Here is a 15,000-nt window from a genome sequence, read left to right on the forward strand (position 1 = left end):
AAAAGCAAAAAAAAATAAATAAAAAGAAACAGACACACTTTCTACATGCTCGAAAGGGGGTAGGAGGAAGTAAAACAACGTATCTAGTCCTACCCCTTAACAGAGCAGGCAAAAATGCATGCACAAGGGGCCCAAACCAAGTACTGAGTACATACGCATGATTATACTTTATAGAGGGCCAACATTTCTGTATTAAAAATCCCTTTTTTATTGATTTCAAGTCAAACTTCAGTTTAGTTAATTTGATTTAGTTTGATTTATTCAAACTACCGGCGTTACTTCCTCAGTCGCAAAGTGATATGGAACTCTGCTTACTGATTGGACGTCATAGCAGTTATGTATACGCCTATTATACAACAGTGAGCCTTCCCATAGAAATAGCATTCTTTGCACTGATGGTCTCGTTTGCTGCTACATGTCATGTATGATCATCAGAGGAAAAATTAGACTGTTTCAGAAATATTTAAAAGTTCCTCGTAGCTACTCAAAGTGCACTTGTCAAAATCCCCTAGGGGACAAATTTCTTACGGTTCAAAGTGTAACCAGTTTTTGTCAGAAATGACGAATTAACTAAGTTGAGTTTATTTTATTTTATTTGGAAACATATTCATGAGAAAATTAAAAAAGAAAGGCAAGAACGAACTTTCATCTCATGGAAAAAAATTCTCGAGAAAAGCCATGAAAGTTTCCACCATGACAGGCTACGAAGGGAACTCTGTCTATTGAGTTAAAAATATCTCAAAGTCGTCTTTAATTTATGAGACCTTTGGCACTGGGAGAATTATAGTGCTTTGATCGTGATGTTGACTTATTCCAGTACACACATAGCTCTCTGTATTGCTGGTTGGGTCTTTGCTTTACAGTTAAAGGAGGAGTCAGTGATTCTGGAGAACGCTTGTTGTCAAAATCACTTGTTTTTGTCAAAATCAGTGAATATCTCCTCACAATCCGCTACCTATACGTACTGTGTGTGTGCGCTGAAAAAAATATCGGTGTTAATATACCCATCCTAGGCTCTGTAAACTGTTATGTAAACAAAGGGGGGGGGCCACCATAACTAGCAACAAGCCCGTTTAGAGAGCCTCGGCTGTGCATTAACACTGGATTTTTTTTCAGGGCACACACAGTACTTATAGAAAGCAGATTTTGAGGAGATATTCACTGATTTTGACAAGGAGCGTTCTCCAGAATCACTGACTCCACCTTTAAGTTGAGTCGCTTTATTCGTCAATTGACATAATGTAGATATACACACACACAAAGTACAGTGACACAAGGCTGTGTGCGATATAGTGCGATAATGGGAGGTCTTGCAGTGATTATTGGATGTATTTTATAATTGAATGTGCAAAAATGACGTGTATTTTTAATCCTAAAAAATCAGATAGGAACGGTCCCTCCTCATTGAAACGTAAATGTGCTTAACGCTGTAGACATTACAGAGTGTGATGGGTGTATGAAAGAACGCCACCAAATGCTTTCAATGGCGATCGTAGGTCCGATTAGACAATTAAAGGGGTTTGGGTTGGATAAATTAAGTTAGATTTCCGAGGTGGCAACAGGAAATGATGCGTGCACTTAGAAAGATAAACAGATGACAGCACAGGAGAGAGAGGGGGAGGGGGGGAAGGAGAGAGGGGGAGAGGGAGAGGGAGAGAGAGAGAGAGGGGGAGAGGGAGAGAGAGGGAGAGAGAGAGGTAGAGAGAGAAAGCGAGAAAGAGGGAGAGAGAGAGAGAGAGAGGGAGGGAGAGGGGCAGAGAAAGAGAGGGATAGAAAGAGAGCGAGAGGGAGAGAGGGAGGGAGGAATGGAGGGAGGGAGGGAGGGAGGGAAGAGAGAGAGATAGAGAGAGTGGTAGAGACAGAGAGGGAGAGAGAGAGAGTGAGAGAGAGAGAGAGAGAGAGAGAGAGATGAGACACCACCTCATCCCAAAAGGACAACATTTACTATCTATGTGTTGTATCATAAAATCAGTCATACAGAAATGTGCAGTGTGCGGACGTGACTGACTCTAATCCAGTAAAGAAAGGGTGGTACCAATTAATCTAATTCAGCCATTAACACCACGACAACTGCAGTAATTCAGAAAGTATTTTACATTATCCCTCATCTTCCTCTGACTGGGGCGCAAAACACTTTTCCTCATGTCTCCAATGTCATTTCTTAGTCGAAAATAGGAGAGGGGGGAATATTTTTGAAAGTTTTTTTATTATCAGTGGTCGCGGGTTCAAATCCGACCCGTGGACCTTTACTACAGGTCATCCCCCCTCTTTCTCTCTCTCTCTCTCTCTCTCTCTCTCTCTCTCTCTCTCTCTCTCTCTCTCTCTGTGTCTCCCCATTTCAACGCTTTACTATCTAATAAAGCTTGAAAATGCCAAAAAATTACCTTAAAAAAGATACATAAATAAATAAGTGAATCCTATTGATATACAGCCCAGAAAAAAATGAATAGACCAGTCTGGATTTTTTCTTAAATCTTTATCTCTACATTACTTATTGAAAATTCTCTAAATGAAAATATTTTTATTGTGAATTTTGTAGAAATTGTGTGTCAGTAGTTTATATTATAAAACCAAAATGTTCATTATACTCAAACATATGCCTATAAATAGTAAAAACGAGAGACATTGAACATATGGAGTGGTCTCTTCATTTTTTCCGGAGCTGTACTTTTGGACATTGCTTAAAAATGTTTTTAACTCACCAAGAAGACGATGTTGGTGTTCTGGTAGAGAGCTCTGGCCACACAGATCCTCTGCCTCTGCCCTCCACTCAGGTTGATGCCCTGACACACAACAACACAGCGAAATATAACTTTAAAAGGGTGCTCTGAGGGTCTTTTTAGTTTGTGTTCATTCTAGCACCCCCTCTGGACAAAAGCGGTAGTGTTTTTACTAGGCCAGCTGTCGTTCCTGGGTGAGCATTGTATGCCCATGACAAAGGCATTAAGAAACACTTTATAAAAATAGCATTCTTTTGCACTGATGGTCTTGTTTGCTGTTACATGTACAGTAAGTTATGATCATCAGAGAGAAAAATTTGACTGTTTCAGAAATATTTAAAAGTTCCTCATAGCACCTTTAATGTAGACCAAGAACAAAAAAACAGTAAAAGACCATTGAAGTCCCTACTTTGCTGAATATAAGACACTGGCATATCAGGTGTGGTTTAAAAGATGCTGCAAAATGAATTGGTTCACCTTAACAATGTAATAAAGGCAAGGGCCGCGTTTCCCAGAATCGTTAAGAGCCTCTTTGGGCAAAGTACTACTTTGGAGCGCTCTTAAGAACGCTGTGAAAGAAGAATGCGTTTCCCAGATTCGTTCTTAGCGAAAGTAGTACTTTCACTAAGATGGAACTGAAAGACGGAGCTGACCCACTCTTTCAACCTTTCTTAGCGACCAAATCGTCAGTGATCATGCTGCGTCAGGGAAATTTATGTCCTCCACTTTTCGAAATAATAAAACAATGTTCAATGCGGACCTGGCGCAATAAACATAAACTAATAGTAGAGAAAAAAATGTTTTAATGAATTACACGTTTACGTTTTCCACACACATGTGAGTTTATAGTACTACACATAAAAAAACATCCACAACCCTGTGGCATTTGACAGATATTAAGGAAACAGATTTAATTGAACTCAGCTGAACCTCATCCAGAGCGGCTCCACCTGCTATAAAGGCGTTGCCAAAGTCCGCGCGTGTGAGAAACCATGGCTGCATTACAACAGCCTCGCCGTGCGCGAAGCCAGACGGTTTACATAAATGCATACGTGCGTCGGCACTTCTCCCCACTGGACGTGCTATCAGACCGGGCCGTCCAGGCAAAGTACCGACTGCCCCGGCCGTGCGGAGATCCAACGGCTGATCACTCTGGTGTCTCCACACACATGCAATTTTTCCTTCAGCCCGGAGATGCAGCTTCTGGCTGCGCTGCGTTTTTAAGAACATATCAACCTCTTCTGAGGTCCAACAAACCCCCAGCCCCTACCCCTTTACCACCAGTCACCAAGCATTGATCACTAAACCATAAACCCACAACCACCACATCACCCATATCAACTCTCAGGCCTGAAGGCTGAAATAAATGAACAGAACCAGCAGATGTAGGCTACATGTAACGTCCTGCACACTATGATTATTGCTGCAGTGTCCGAGTGCTTTACCTGAAAGTCTGGCACTGGAATGCTGTTGAAAGGGCACACTATACGCACACGTCATTAACCTACGCTTAGATAAATTACAAATTGCCTGGGACTTTTTGTTGCTATAGGTTTGACACTCTCATTTCAATGCAAAATGATACACACAATACATGGTTGAAAAGGAAACCAAAGTAGTTTATTGAAACCATATGGGGGAGGGGTTACTCTGCGCTGTCTTTACTGGGCGTCTGCATCACCTGCAACGAAGGGAGATTGATTAGTGAAACCTTCGCACTCTTCCTTTTTGTTTGGTTCTGGAACTCCTGCCACTTCTTCCTCACAGCACGCCAGTCACGCAGGCCACATGGGATGGAGGGGGACATATTTTCGGCTATGGCCTGCCTAACACGGTTCTTCACCGTGATGTTCTTTTTGCCCCTTGTTCCCCCGAATAAAACTGCCCGGTGCTGCCAGACCTCGTCCACTAACGCCCATCTCCTCCGCGGTAAACGACGGTGCCCGCTTGTTTCTTTTTCTGCCGCTTTCTTCCACTCTCACATGTGTGTGCCTATCCACGGGGTATACAGTATATGCGCTAATGGGCTTGATTACTACTTGGATACACTTGTTGCCACACCCCCCCCCCCCCCCCCCCCCCCGCACCCACACACACACACGATACATGCGTAGCCTAATTCCACCTGTGTGGGGGTGACCACGGGGCGCTGTGTGTGACTTATGCGCTGATAAAGAGGTGGGTGATCGATTCGCCTGGCATCGATTTATTCAGTTTCAGCACGACCGCGGTGGACAGCTCCCACCAAAGAGCCTCTTTCGCTTCAACTTACGCGTTCTCCAAAGAAGGCACCAAAGAAGCCATCTGGGAAACACCCGTATCTTAACGCTCGTTCTTTGGCGAACCCTTCTTTCGACCCTTCTTTGGCCCCAAAGAACGATCGATTCTGGGAAACGCGGCCAAGGCAAGTTTATTTCTATAGCACATGACATAAGGCCATTAAAAGTGCTTTACTGGGGCATAAAATACATCACGATAAAAATACATCAAGTATAGAATAGACAATAGAAAAGCGAATGAAAAACATTAAACAGGACTTTAACCTATTTCGGTGGGGCTCTTACCCACTGTATTTACCAAACAGGAATAGAAATTAAAAAAGAATTAGGCCTAATAAATTAAACATATGTCGTTCATACCCTTTCTCCAATCTCCGTTTGGTCTCCGAAAGGCAGCAGGTCAATGTCTGGCTGAAGAGAGCAGGCGTCAATCACAACCTTGTACCTTGAAAAAAAAAAAAAAAAATTAAACAATCCATCACAGAAGAACTTAAAGGAACAGTGTGTAATATTGGACTATTTGGGCGTCATCTGGTGGTGAGATTGTGGATGTCAATGCTCCCTTGCTAACCAGTCTCTTTGGGAGAATTTACAGAAGCTACGGTGGCCTTCAAGGACAAGAAGCTATAGTTACTAAAGATGGCTTCATCATCCACCACTGCCTCAAGTCTTTCCACAATATCAAGTGATGAGGTGAAGATGTATTTAGTTATTTATTCTATAGTACTTCTTCTTCTTCTTGGTCTTCCAACAGGTGCATTTCCCCCAGGACGCCCACTATATATAAAAACGTGTAAGGCCGTTAAATTTGTCCGTTCTGAGCTACTGTAGAAACATGGCGGTGCAACATGGCGGCAATTTAATCAATCAATCAATCAGGTATTTTATTTTACCTCTGTTTATTGAAGGGGCTTCCAAACGTGATGTTTTCTTCCACTGTGGCATTGAGAAGCCAGGACTTCTGCGTAGCGTAGGCAACGGAGTATCTGTTCTTACTGTTGCATTGTGGGACATGGAGGCAAAGAAAACAAGTTAGAACTACAAGTCCGGTTTTCATAAAGCTTTTAAGAGCAAGAGTACTGATCTGTGTTGACTACTAGAGTGATATATGTTATGTTTTCAAGGTTAAAATTTTTTTTAATTAAAGGTGCTACGAGGAACTTTTAAATATTTCTGAAACGGTCTGATTTTTCCTCTGATGATCATAATTGACATGTAACAGCAAACTAGACCATCAGTGCAAATAATGCTATTTTTCTTTTATACCTTTGTCATGGGTATACGCTCATCCAGGAACAACAGCTGGCGTAGTAAAAACTCTACCGCTTTTGTCCAAAGGGGGCGCTATAATTAACACACACTGAAAGTTCCTCGGAGCACCTTTAATTAGGGATTGAATAGAATAAATATGTTACGTTAAATTCAGACCAATACTTTGTGTCGACTATTGGCTTGAATGTAACCAAGCTTCATTTATATAAAAAAGTTACATACTATAGCTTTAAAATTGAGCCTTAAGTTTAGTAGGAAAAGCAAAATTACCCGATCAGTACCCCTGTTCTACCCAGCTTTATAGAAGCGACACCCAGACATTAAGAAACAAAAATTAAAACAAAACAGGGGGCAGCAAGGGGGAAAGATGATGTATAGAAAGCCATCAAACAACAACTCAACACAGCGCGAAAAATACTTTGTCAGAAAATGAGATACATATGGATGATGGATCGGGGTTAATGATGAGCTGAAAATCAACAACAACAACAACAACAACAACATTAATATCAACGGTTCAAAGCACCTCCAGCAGCACAGAAACGTAAACAACAACACCGACAGAGACGTCAACACCTGAAGCGCTTTGCTGGGAGTCGGATGGGAGTGAGACTCTGTGAGGTTCTGTGTCCAAAATCTGCCCGGTAACAACTTTGGAATATAATATGTTGAAAAAAATAAATAAGGATTTTGACTCTGGCTTTTTATCCAACAACTAGATGTTTTGTTTTCAAAGAGAAATTCAAACGTACAGATAATTAGTTACATATTACCAAATTTGCATATTTATTCAAACATTTCAGATTTTTTTTTAAGTAAAAAAAATATATATATAAATATTTGAATGTACGTAATCAACTGGCTAAGAACACAATAGTTTAGTGGCGTCATTTTTGGTGTCTCTTGTGATTTTACATTATCATTATGAACATATTTTAAAATGTGTACAAGTTTCAGAACATTTTACAACTTTTTTGACATCATTATTTCATTACATAGTATCATACCATTTGTTGTAGTTGTGAACTAATACCAATAAGAACACATTGTATGTGTCACACCGCGGTGAGGTTGTCTCGTCTTGGGTTCTTGGTCTCGTTACTTCCTGTTTTATTTTGAAGATCTAACTCTCCTCTCGTTTCAGGTCACTTGCCCTTCCTCATGTGTCACCGGTCTGATTGTCTCACCTGATCCCTAATCGTTTCCACCTGTTCCCCATTATCCTCATGTGTATTTAGTCGGCGTCTTCCCTTTGTCCTGTGCTGAAGTGTTTTGTTTGTTCGTTCTCCTAAGCCCCTGTTGTGATATTCTTGAATTCTGTTCTTAGTCAGATTTTCAGAGAGACAGTACTTTTTAGCCTGTCTATTTAAACACTTCTTGTAAGAAGAAATTTAGAACTCAATAAAGTGAGTTTTGATATCATTTTTCCTTGCATCTGAGTCCTCTTTTGGTCCTGGCCTGACATTACACTTCAGCCAGTATGGACTCAGCAGGGATAGATCAACTCACTGATGCCCTGCGAACCCAAGAAGCCCGACTCTCTCGTCAGGAGGAGTTCCAGACCGCCATGGCCTCCCAGATGGGGCTTCTTTCCTCTCAACTCCAGGGCCTGCACGATCATCTAGTGCAGACGGATACAGCACCCGCGCCTCCGGCAGTGGCCGCCACTCTACCAGTAAATCCCGTTACTACTATGACCATCATGGGAGCTACATGTAAGTTGGCTTCACCTACACGATTCTCTGGTGAACTGGGCTTATGTAAAGCTTTCCTCATAGACTGCTCCATACACTATGAGCTAAATCCCCACGCTTTTTCCACTGACCGATCAAAGATTGCCTTCATGATTTCCCACCTTGCCGGCAGAGCCAAAGCCTGGGCCTCAGCAGAGTGGGCCCAAGATTCTCCTGTTTGCAGATCACTCACCGGATTTGAGACGGCGCTGCGAAAGATCTTCGACCCAGTAACTACCAACCGGGAAAAGGCTCGGGAGCTGAGCGGACTGAAACAGGGTAACAACTCTGTGTGTGACTACGCCATCCAATTTCGCACATTGTCGGCCGAGATTGGCTGGAATACAACGGCTCTATACGACGTGTTCTTAAAGGGATTGGCGGCTCCTATTCAGGATCTTCTGGTTCCTCTGGATCTTCCCCCGGACCTTGACTCGCTCATCGCCCTCGCGATCCGGACGGATAACCGAGCTCGTCAACTCAGACAGCAGCGCACCTTGAGACCATCACGCATGCAGACACCTGGCTGGTCGACCACCCGGCGACCTCCACCAGAACAGCCTCCTTATCCTCGCCTAGAAGGAGAGGAAGGAGAGGAAGAGCCTATGCAGCTGGGGAGAGCCAGGCTATCACCGGAGGAAAGACAGAGGCGACTACAGGAGGGTCGCTGTTTTTACTGCGGTGAACCCGGGCATCTCGTCTCCACCTGCCCGGCTAAAAGGACCACGATGGTGAGTGAATTCAAGACTACAGACACCCCCTCACGTATTCTCACCACAGTGCAGGTAACACACCACGCCACCACTGAACTCAAGGCACTTATAGACTCAGGGGCTGATGAAAGCTTGATGGACTGGGAATTAGCTAAAAGACTGGATCTTAACATAGAACTTTTAGCTAGACCCATCAGAGCTAAAGCTCTTAATGGACATGAGTTGTTTACTATCACCCACATCACAACCCCCCTCAAGATGCGCATTAACGATCACCAAGAGAACATTCGTTTTTATGTATTCACTTCCCCATCTCAGACCCTCATATTGGGACAGCCATGGCTCTCACGTCACAATCCCCACATAGATTGGAGAACGGGTAAGATTGTGGGATGGGGGGGGAACTGTGCGCGTGACTGTATGAACATTTCAGTTCGGGGAGGGGGAATCACAGACATTAATATGGTCTCTGTTAACCCCACCACAGATCCCAACTACCCGGACCTGAGCTCTGTGCCGTCCTGCTACCACCACCTCAAAGAGGTTTTTAACAAAGCCAAAGCGCTATCACTTCCTCCTCACCGTTCCTATGACTGTGCCATAGAGTTAATTCCGGGCTCCACCATCCCCAAAGGGCGCTTGTACGCGGTCTCAGGACCCGAGAGGGAAGCTATGCGGGAGTACATCGAGACCTCCCTGAAAGCCGGGCTAATCCGCCACTCATCATCCCCAGCCGGAGCCGGGTTTTTCTTTGTCGGGAAAAAAGATGGTTCACTACGACCCTGCATTGACTACAGCCCACTCAACGACATAACAATTAAGAACCGTTACCCGCTTCCTCTCATGTCATCTGTCTTTGACCAGCTTCAACAGGCCAAAGTATTCACCAAGTTGGACCTTCGCAACGCCTATCACTTGGTGCGGATCAGAGAAGGAGATGAGTGGAAGACCGGTTTCAACACCCCCAGTGGCCACTATGAGTACCGAGTCATGCCATTTGGTCTCACAAACGCTCCTGCAGTATTCCAGGCCATGATAAATGACGTATTGAGAGACTTTCTTGACCACTTCGTGTATGTTTACTTAGACGACATACTTATCTACTCCCCGAACCTGACCAAACACCAAGACCACGTAACCCAGGTGTTAAAAAGACTATTAGACAATCAACTCTATGTCAAGGCTGAAAAGAGTGAATTCCATGCCGAAACTGTCTCCTTCCTGGGCTTCATTGTAGCCCCTGGAAGAGTACAGATGGACCCGGCTAAAATTAGCGCTGTGCTCGATTGGCCCACACCTGATAGCCGCAAAAAGGTTCAGCAATTTCTGGGTTTTGCTAACTTTTACAGGCGGTTTATCAGAGGCTTCAGCGCAGTAGCTGCTCCTCTCCATGCTCTTACCTCCACGCAGGTGCAGTTCCACTGGTCTCCAGACGCGGATGCGGCGTTCCGGACCCTCAAGCAACGCTTTACCTCGGCTCCCATTCTCACCATGCCAGATCCTCAACGGCAGTTCGTGGTCGAGGCGGACGCCTCCAACGAAGGGGTCGGGGCAATTCTCTCACAGCGATCAGAGCAGGACGGTAAGATGCATCCTTGTGCTTTTCTGTCCCGGCGGCTATCCAAGGCGGAGCGAAACTATGATGTTGGCAACAGGGAGCTGCTGGCGGTCAAACTCGCCTTGGAGGAGTGGAGACACTGGCTCGAGGGGGCTGACCATCCATTCATCGTATGGACTGATCATAAAAATTTGGAGTACATCAAGAAAGCCAAGAGACTCAACTCTCGCCAGGCCAGGTGGGCGCTATTTTTTAACAGATTCTCCTTTTCTCTTTCATACAGGCCGGGGTCCCGAAACGTCAAACCAGACGCACTGTCCCGTCTCTTCGACCCCGAGCCTGCTGCCAAGGACCCAGAACCGATCCTCCCACGATCATGTGTGGTTGGAGCACTGACCTGGCAGATAGAGAATGAGGTTAAGCAGGCTAATGGTGAGGCTCCGTCACCTAGTGAGTGTCCAGAGAATCGTTTGTTTGTCCCGGTTGAATTGCGTCCACAGGTGATCCACTGGGCCCACACCTCGCTGCTTTCCTGTCATCCGGGTGTTCGTAGAACTATGTTCGCTATCGCCCGGAGGTTCTGGTGGCCCTCCATGGAGCCGGAGGTCCGGGAGTACGTAGGGGCATGTTCGGTCTGCGCTCGCAACAAGACGTCCTCCGGGTCACGTATGGGTCTCCTGCAGCCTCTCCCCATTCCCTCCAGACCGTGGTCCGACATCTCGGTGGACTTCGTCACGGGGCTCCCGGTCTCACAAGGTAACACCACTGTCCTCACGGTGGTGGACAGATTTTCCAAAATGACTAGATTCATTGCTTTACCTAAACTGCCCTCCGCCAAAGAAACGGCGGAGATAATGATGAACAATGTTTTCAAGATTCACGGATTTCCCAAGGACGTTGTTTCAGACCGGGGCCCCCAGTTCATCTCCCGGTTCTGGAGGGAGTTCTGTCGGCTCATCGGAGCAAAGACCAGCCTGACTTCGGGTTATCACCCGGAGGCCAACGGCCAGACCGAACGCCTAAACCAGCAACTGGAGACCGGCCTCCGGTGTCTGGTCTCTCAGAATCCCTCAACATGGAGCAAACACCTGGTCTGGGTCGAGTATGCCCATAATACTCTGCCTACCTCGGCCACAGGTATTTCACCATTCAAGTGTGTGTTTGGTTATCAGCCCCCTGTGTTCGCAGACAACGAGCTGGAGGTGTCTGTACCCTCCGCCCATGCCATGGTTCGCCGCTGCCACCGCATCTGGGCAGCCGCCAAGCAAGTGTTAATTCGCCAAGGGGACCGGGTCAAGAAGACGGCGGACCGCAAGAGACGGCCCGCTCCTGCCTACCAGCCAGGACAGAGAGTGTGGCTCTCCGCCAAGGATCTGCACCTAAAAGTTCCATCCAGAAAGCTGGCGCCGCGGTTCGTGGGTCCGTTTCCTATTACCAAGCTCATCGGTCCTGCAGCAGTTCGCCTTCGCCTGCCCCGATCTCTCCGTGTCCACCCGACCTTCCATGTGAGCCGAGTCAAGCCCGCTAAGGAGAGCCCGATGGTTCCAGCCGCTGCCCCGCCGCCACCCCCAGAAGTAATAGACGGTGGTCCGGTGTACAAGGTTAAGCAGTTACTGGCAGTTCGCAACCGGGGCCGTGGTAAACAGTATCTGGTGGACTGGGTAGGATATGGTCCCGAGGAGAGACAGTGGGTCCCGTCTAGACACATCCTGGACGAGATCCTCATCACAGATTTTCACAGGGACCACCCTGACCAGCCTGGGCCGTCAGGAGTCGGCCCTAGAGGGAGGGGTACTGTCACACCGCGGTGAGGTTGTCTCGTCTTGGGTTCTTGGTCTCGTTACTTCCTGTTTTATTTTGAAGATCTAACTCTCCTCTCGTTTCAGGTCACTTGCCCTTCCTCATGTGTCACCGGTCTGATTGTCTCACCTGATCCCTAATCGTTTCCACCTGTTCCCCATTATCCTCATGTGTATTTAGTCGGCGTCTTCCCTTTGTCCTGTGCTGAAGTGTTTTGTTTGTTCGTTCTCCTAAGCCCCTGTTGTGATATTCTTGAATTCTGTTCTTAGTCAGATTTTCAGAGAGACAGTACTTTTTAGCCTGTCTATTTAAACACTTCTTGTAAGAAGAAATTTAGAACTCAATAAAGTGAGTTTTGATATCATTTTTCCTTGCATCTGAGTCCTCTTTTGGTCCTGGCCTGACAGTATGCGTGAGTCAGACGTTATTAAAAAAATAATAACTGCATGTATCATTTATGGACCTTGGACTTAAAGGTCCCATATTATGCTAAATGCACTTTTTAAATGTGTTCTAACATATCCATGGGTCCACGGTGTGCCTAGAGACTGCCAAAATATTAAAAAAATAACAATCTCTCCTTTTCTCACTCTCCCCCTCTCTGAAACCACCACCCCTCCCCCCCAATATACTCCAGTCAGAATTCTCCTCGTTTCTGATCTCACAAACTGGAAAGCCAGAAGCTTCCACTGTGCAGCCCACACCCCTATTTCTTATTGGTCCACGGCCCTGACAGACAGAGGGCGAGGCGTATCTGGCTTCGCTTCCGGACAGGGGGCGGGGGGAGCTCAAAGATTGTATATTTACGAGGGGAGCTGCAGCTCTTTTTAAAAAAATAGGCCATTGTGAGATGAGCTGAACATCAGCATAGTACAATAAATTATCTGAAAGTTTTTTTCAGCAAACAATTAAAGAAAAACGTATTAGGGACCACTAGGACCATATAATATGGTGTATAATAGTACCGAAAAGTGTATAATATGGGAGCTTTAATAAACCTAAGCCAGACTCCATTGGAAATTGCAAATGTTTTGATCAATAATTTTAATGTATTTTCACAATGGCACTTAAGTATTAAAATTGTGTTTTGTCTTGTGTTTTATGTTGTAACTGTGTACTGCTTTCCAGCTTGGCCAGGTCTCTCTTTTAAAATATATTTTATATATTTTCTCAATGAGACTAAACCTGGTTAAATAAAGAATATCATAATATAGTAATTGTGTATGTACTGTATGTTTGAGTTTACACAACGACTCCCAGCATTAAGCAGCACAAACCACAAACAGGATCAAATGCCACAAAACCAATAAATTATGAAAAACCAATACATTATGATGATTTCAACGTGAGAAATGCAGCGAGATGAGAGGAGGACAAAAGAATGCTGATGCTTCGTTCCTGAACACACACACGTTAAGATTAAACGCTGTCGCAGGATTACAGAAGATGGGATTTAGCAACAAGGCCCTATATGCCATGCTATTAACTATGTTTCTAGCTGTCCAAAAGTACTGAAAGACTAGATTTAACTTTTAGCTTCTAGGTGTGAATCAAAGCCAAGGAGTTTCTGCTACAAAAAAATCAATGAATAACAAACAGAATCTTTATATTATTAAACTATGTCAAATATGTAAATGTATTTCTTTTAATAATCTCACTGTTGTTTAAATGGTCTGCTCTTCTATTTGTTTTTATTTTAATTAAAGGCCTACTTCACCGGTTTGAAAAATGTACTTTGTAAATATTACTGTGATGTCACAGTAAAAGACATACCAGTAATATTTACAAAGTAAGTTTTTTTTTAACCCTATATTTCTCTTTCTGTGATGTCACGAGAAAGAGAAATATAGGGTTAAAAAAAACACTCTTTCTGCCTTTTCTCAGGCTAGGATGAACCGATTTCAATTTTTTTCGCACATTTATACTACATAGGATCTCAGAATTCAATACACCTTCATATTCAAACCGGTGAAGTAGGCCTTTAACACTGCATTGTACTGTATGTCTTAATATTTGTTTTTCAAAACATTCTCAAAATAATGAGAAATGTCCTAAATTAATCAAATGAATCGCATATAATATCAAAAAATAAAAATATATATAGTTGTGCACAAAGCCACAACACAGCCTAAAATACAGGATAGTTTCATTCATTTTCTACTGAGAGAGTTGGAATGGAAATAAAGATGAAAAATGGAGTTAAATCAGATGAAAGAAAAATAAAAAAAAACACACTGATTCAAATAATAGGGGATTAATGATGTCATAAGGGGGGGATCACTTCACATCTGAATACAACACCAAAAATACACAGTTGCCATGGGAACAAGAGCGTACAGTATATACCTCCGAATGTCTTCCTCAGTTCCCTCTGCCTCTGACCAACTGCCAAAGTCACGTCAGTTTGTGTTAGCGTTAGCATTAGCATCCAGCCCACACACCACAATAAACTGTGTGCGAGTTTTTGAGTCAAAATTAAGCACTTTTTTTTTTGTTGGTATTTTCAAAATAAAAGCTCAACTTTTTCAGGCAGCCTGAATGTTTAAATATATCTACAGTACATGTGGGGGTAAACATATGCTTATGGTTTCCCAAAAAAACTACTAGATTTAAAATAAAGCATTTTCAAAACTTTCAAAAATCTCTGTATAAACCTTGTGTGTGTGTGTGTGTGTGTGTGTGTGTGTGTGTGTGTGTGTGTGTGTGTACAATTTGATAAAAGACAAATATGCAAACGGAGGACGAGAGAGAGAGATAGAGAGAGATAGAGAGAGAGAGCGAGAGAGAGAGAAAGAAAGAGAGAGAAAGACATAAAGAGAGTGAGAGAGAGGCGGCTATTAACAACAAACTTGGACATAGGAAAACACAAGGGACAAGGAAATAAAAATGAACTTGACGGAAATTATTTTCATGCCAAAAGACTGA

General features: G+C 44.0%; 1 protein-coding gene across 1 annotated transcript in view; it reads right to left on the reverse strand.

Annotated features, from left to right (window-relative positions):
• Nucleotides 1–15,000, reverse strand: part of abcc9 (ATP-binding cassette, sub-family C (CFTR/MRP), member 9) — a gene marked incomplete at both ends in the record, with an annotated part of 82,292 nt that overhangs the window by 37,302 nt on the left and 29,990 nt on the right. Inside the window, 3 exon segments of the mRNA XM_080051029.1 lie at nucleotides 2,703–2,783; nucleotides 5,360–5,444; nucleotides 5,893–5,994. Of these exon segments, the coding sequence (XP_079907155.1) occupies nucleotides 2,703–2,783; nucleotides 5,360–5,444; nucleotides 5,893–5,994 (268 nt within the window).

The sequence above is a fragment of the Ammodytes marinus genome (genome assembly GCF_949987685.1).
Source record: "Ammodytes marinus genome assembly, chromosome: 22".
NCBI lineage: Eukaryota > Metazoa > Chordata > Actinopteri > Uranoscopiformes > Ammodytidae > Ammodytes > Ammodytes marinus.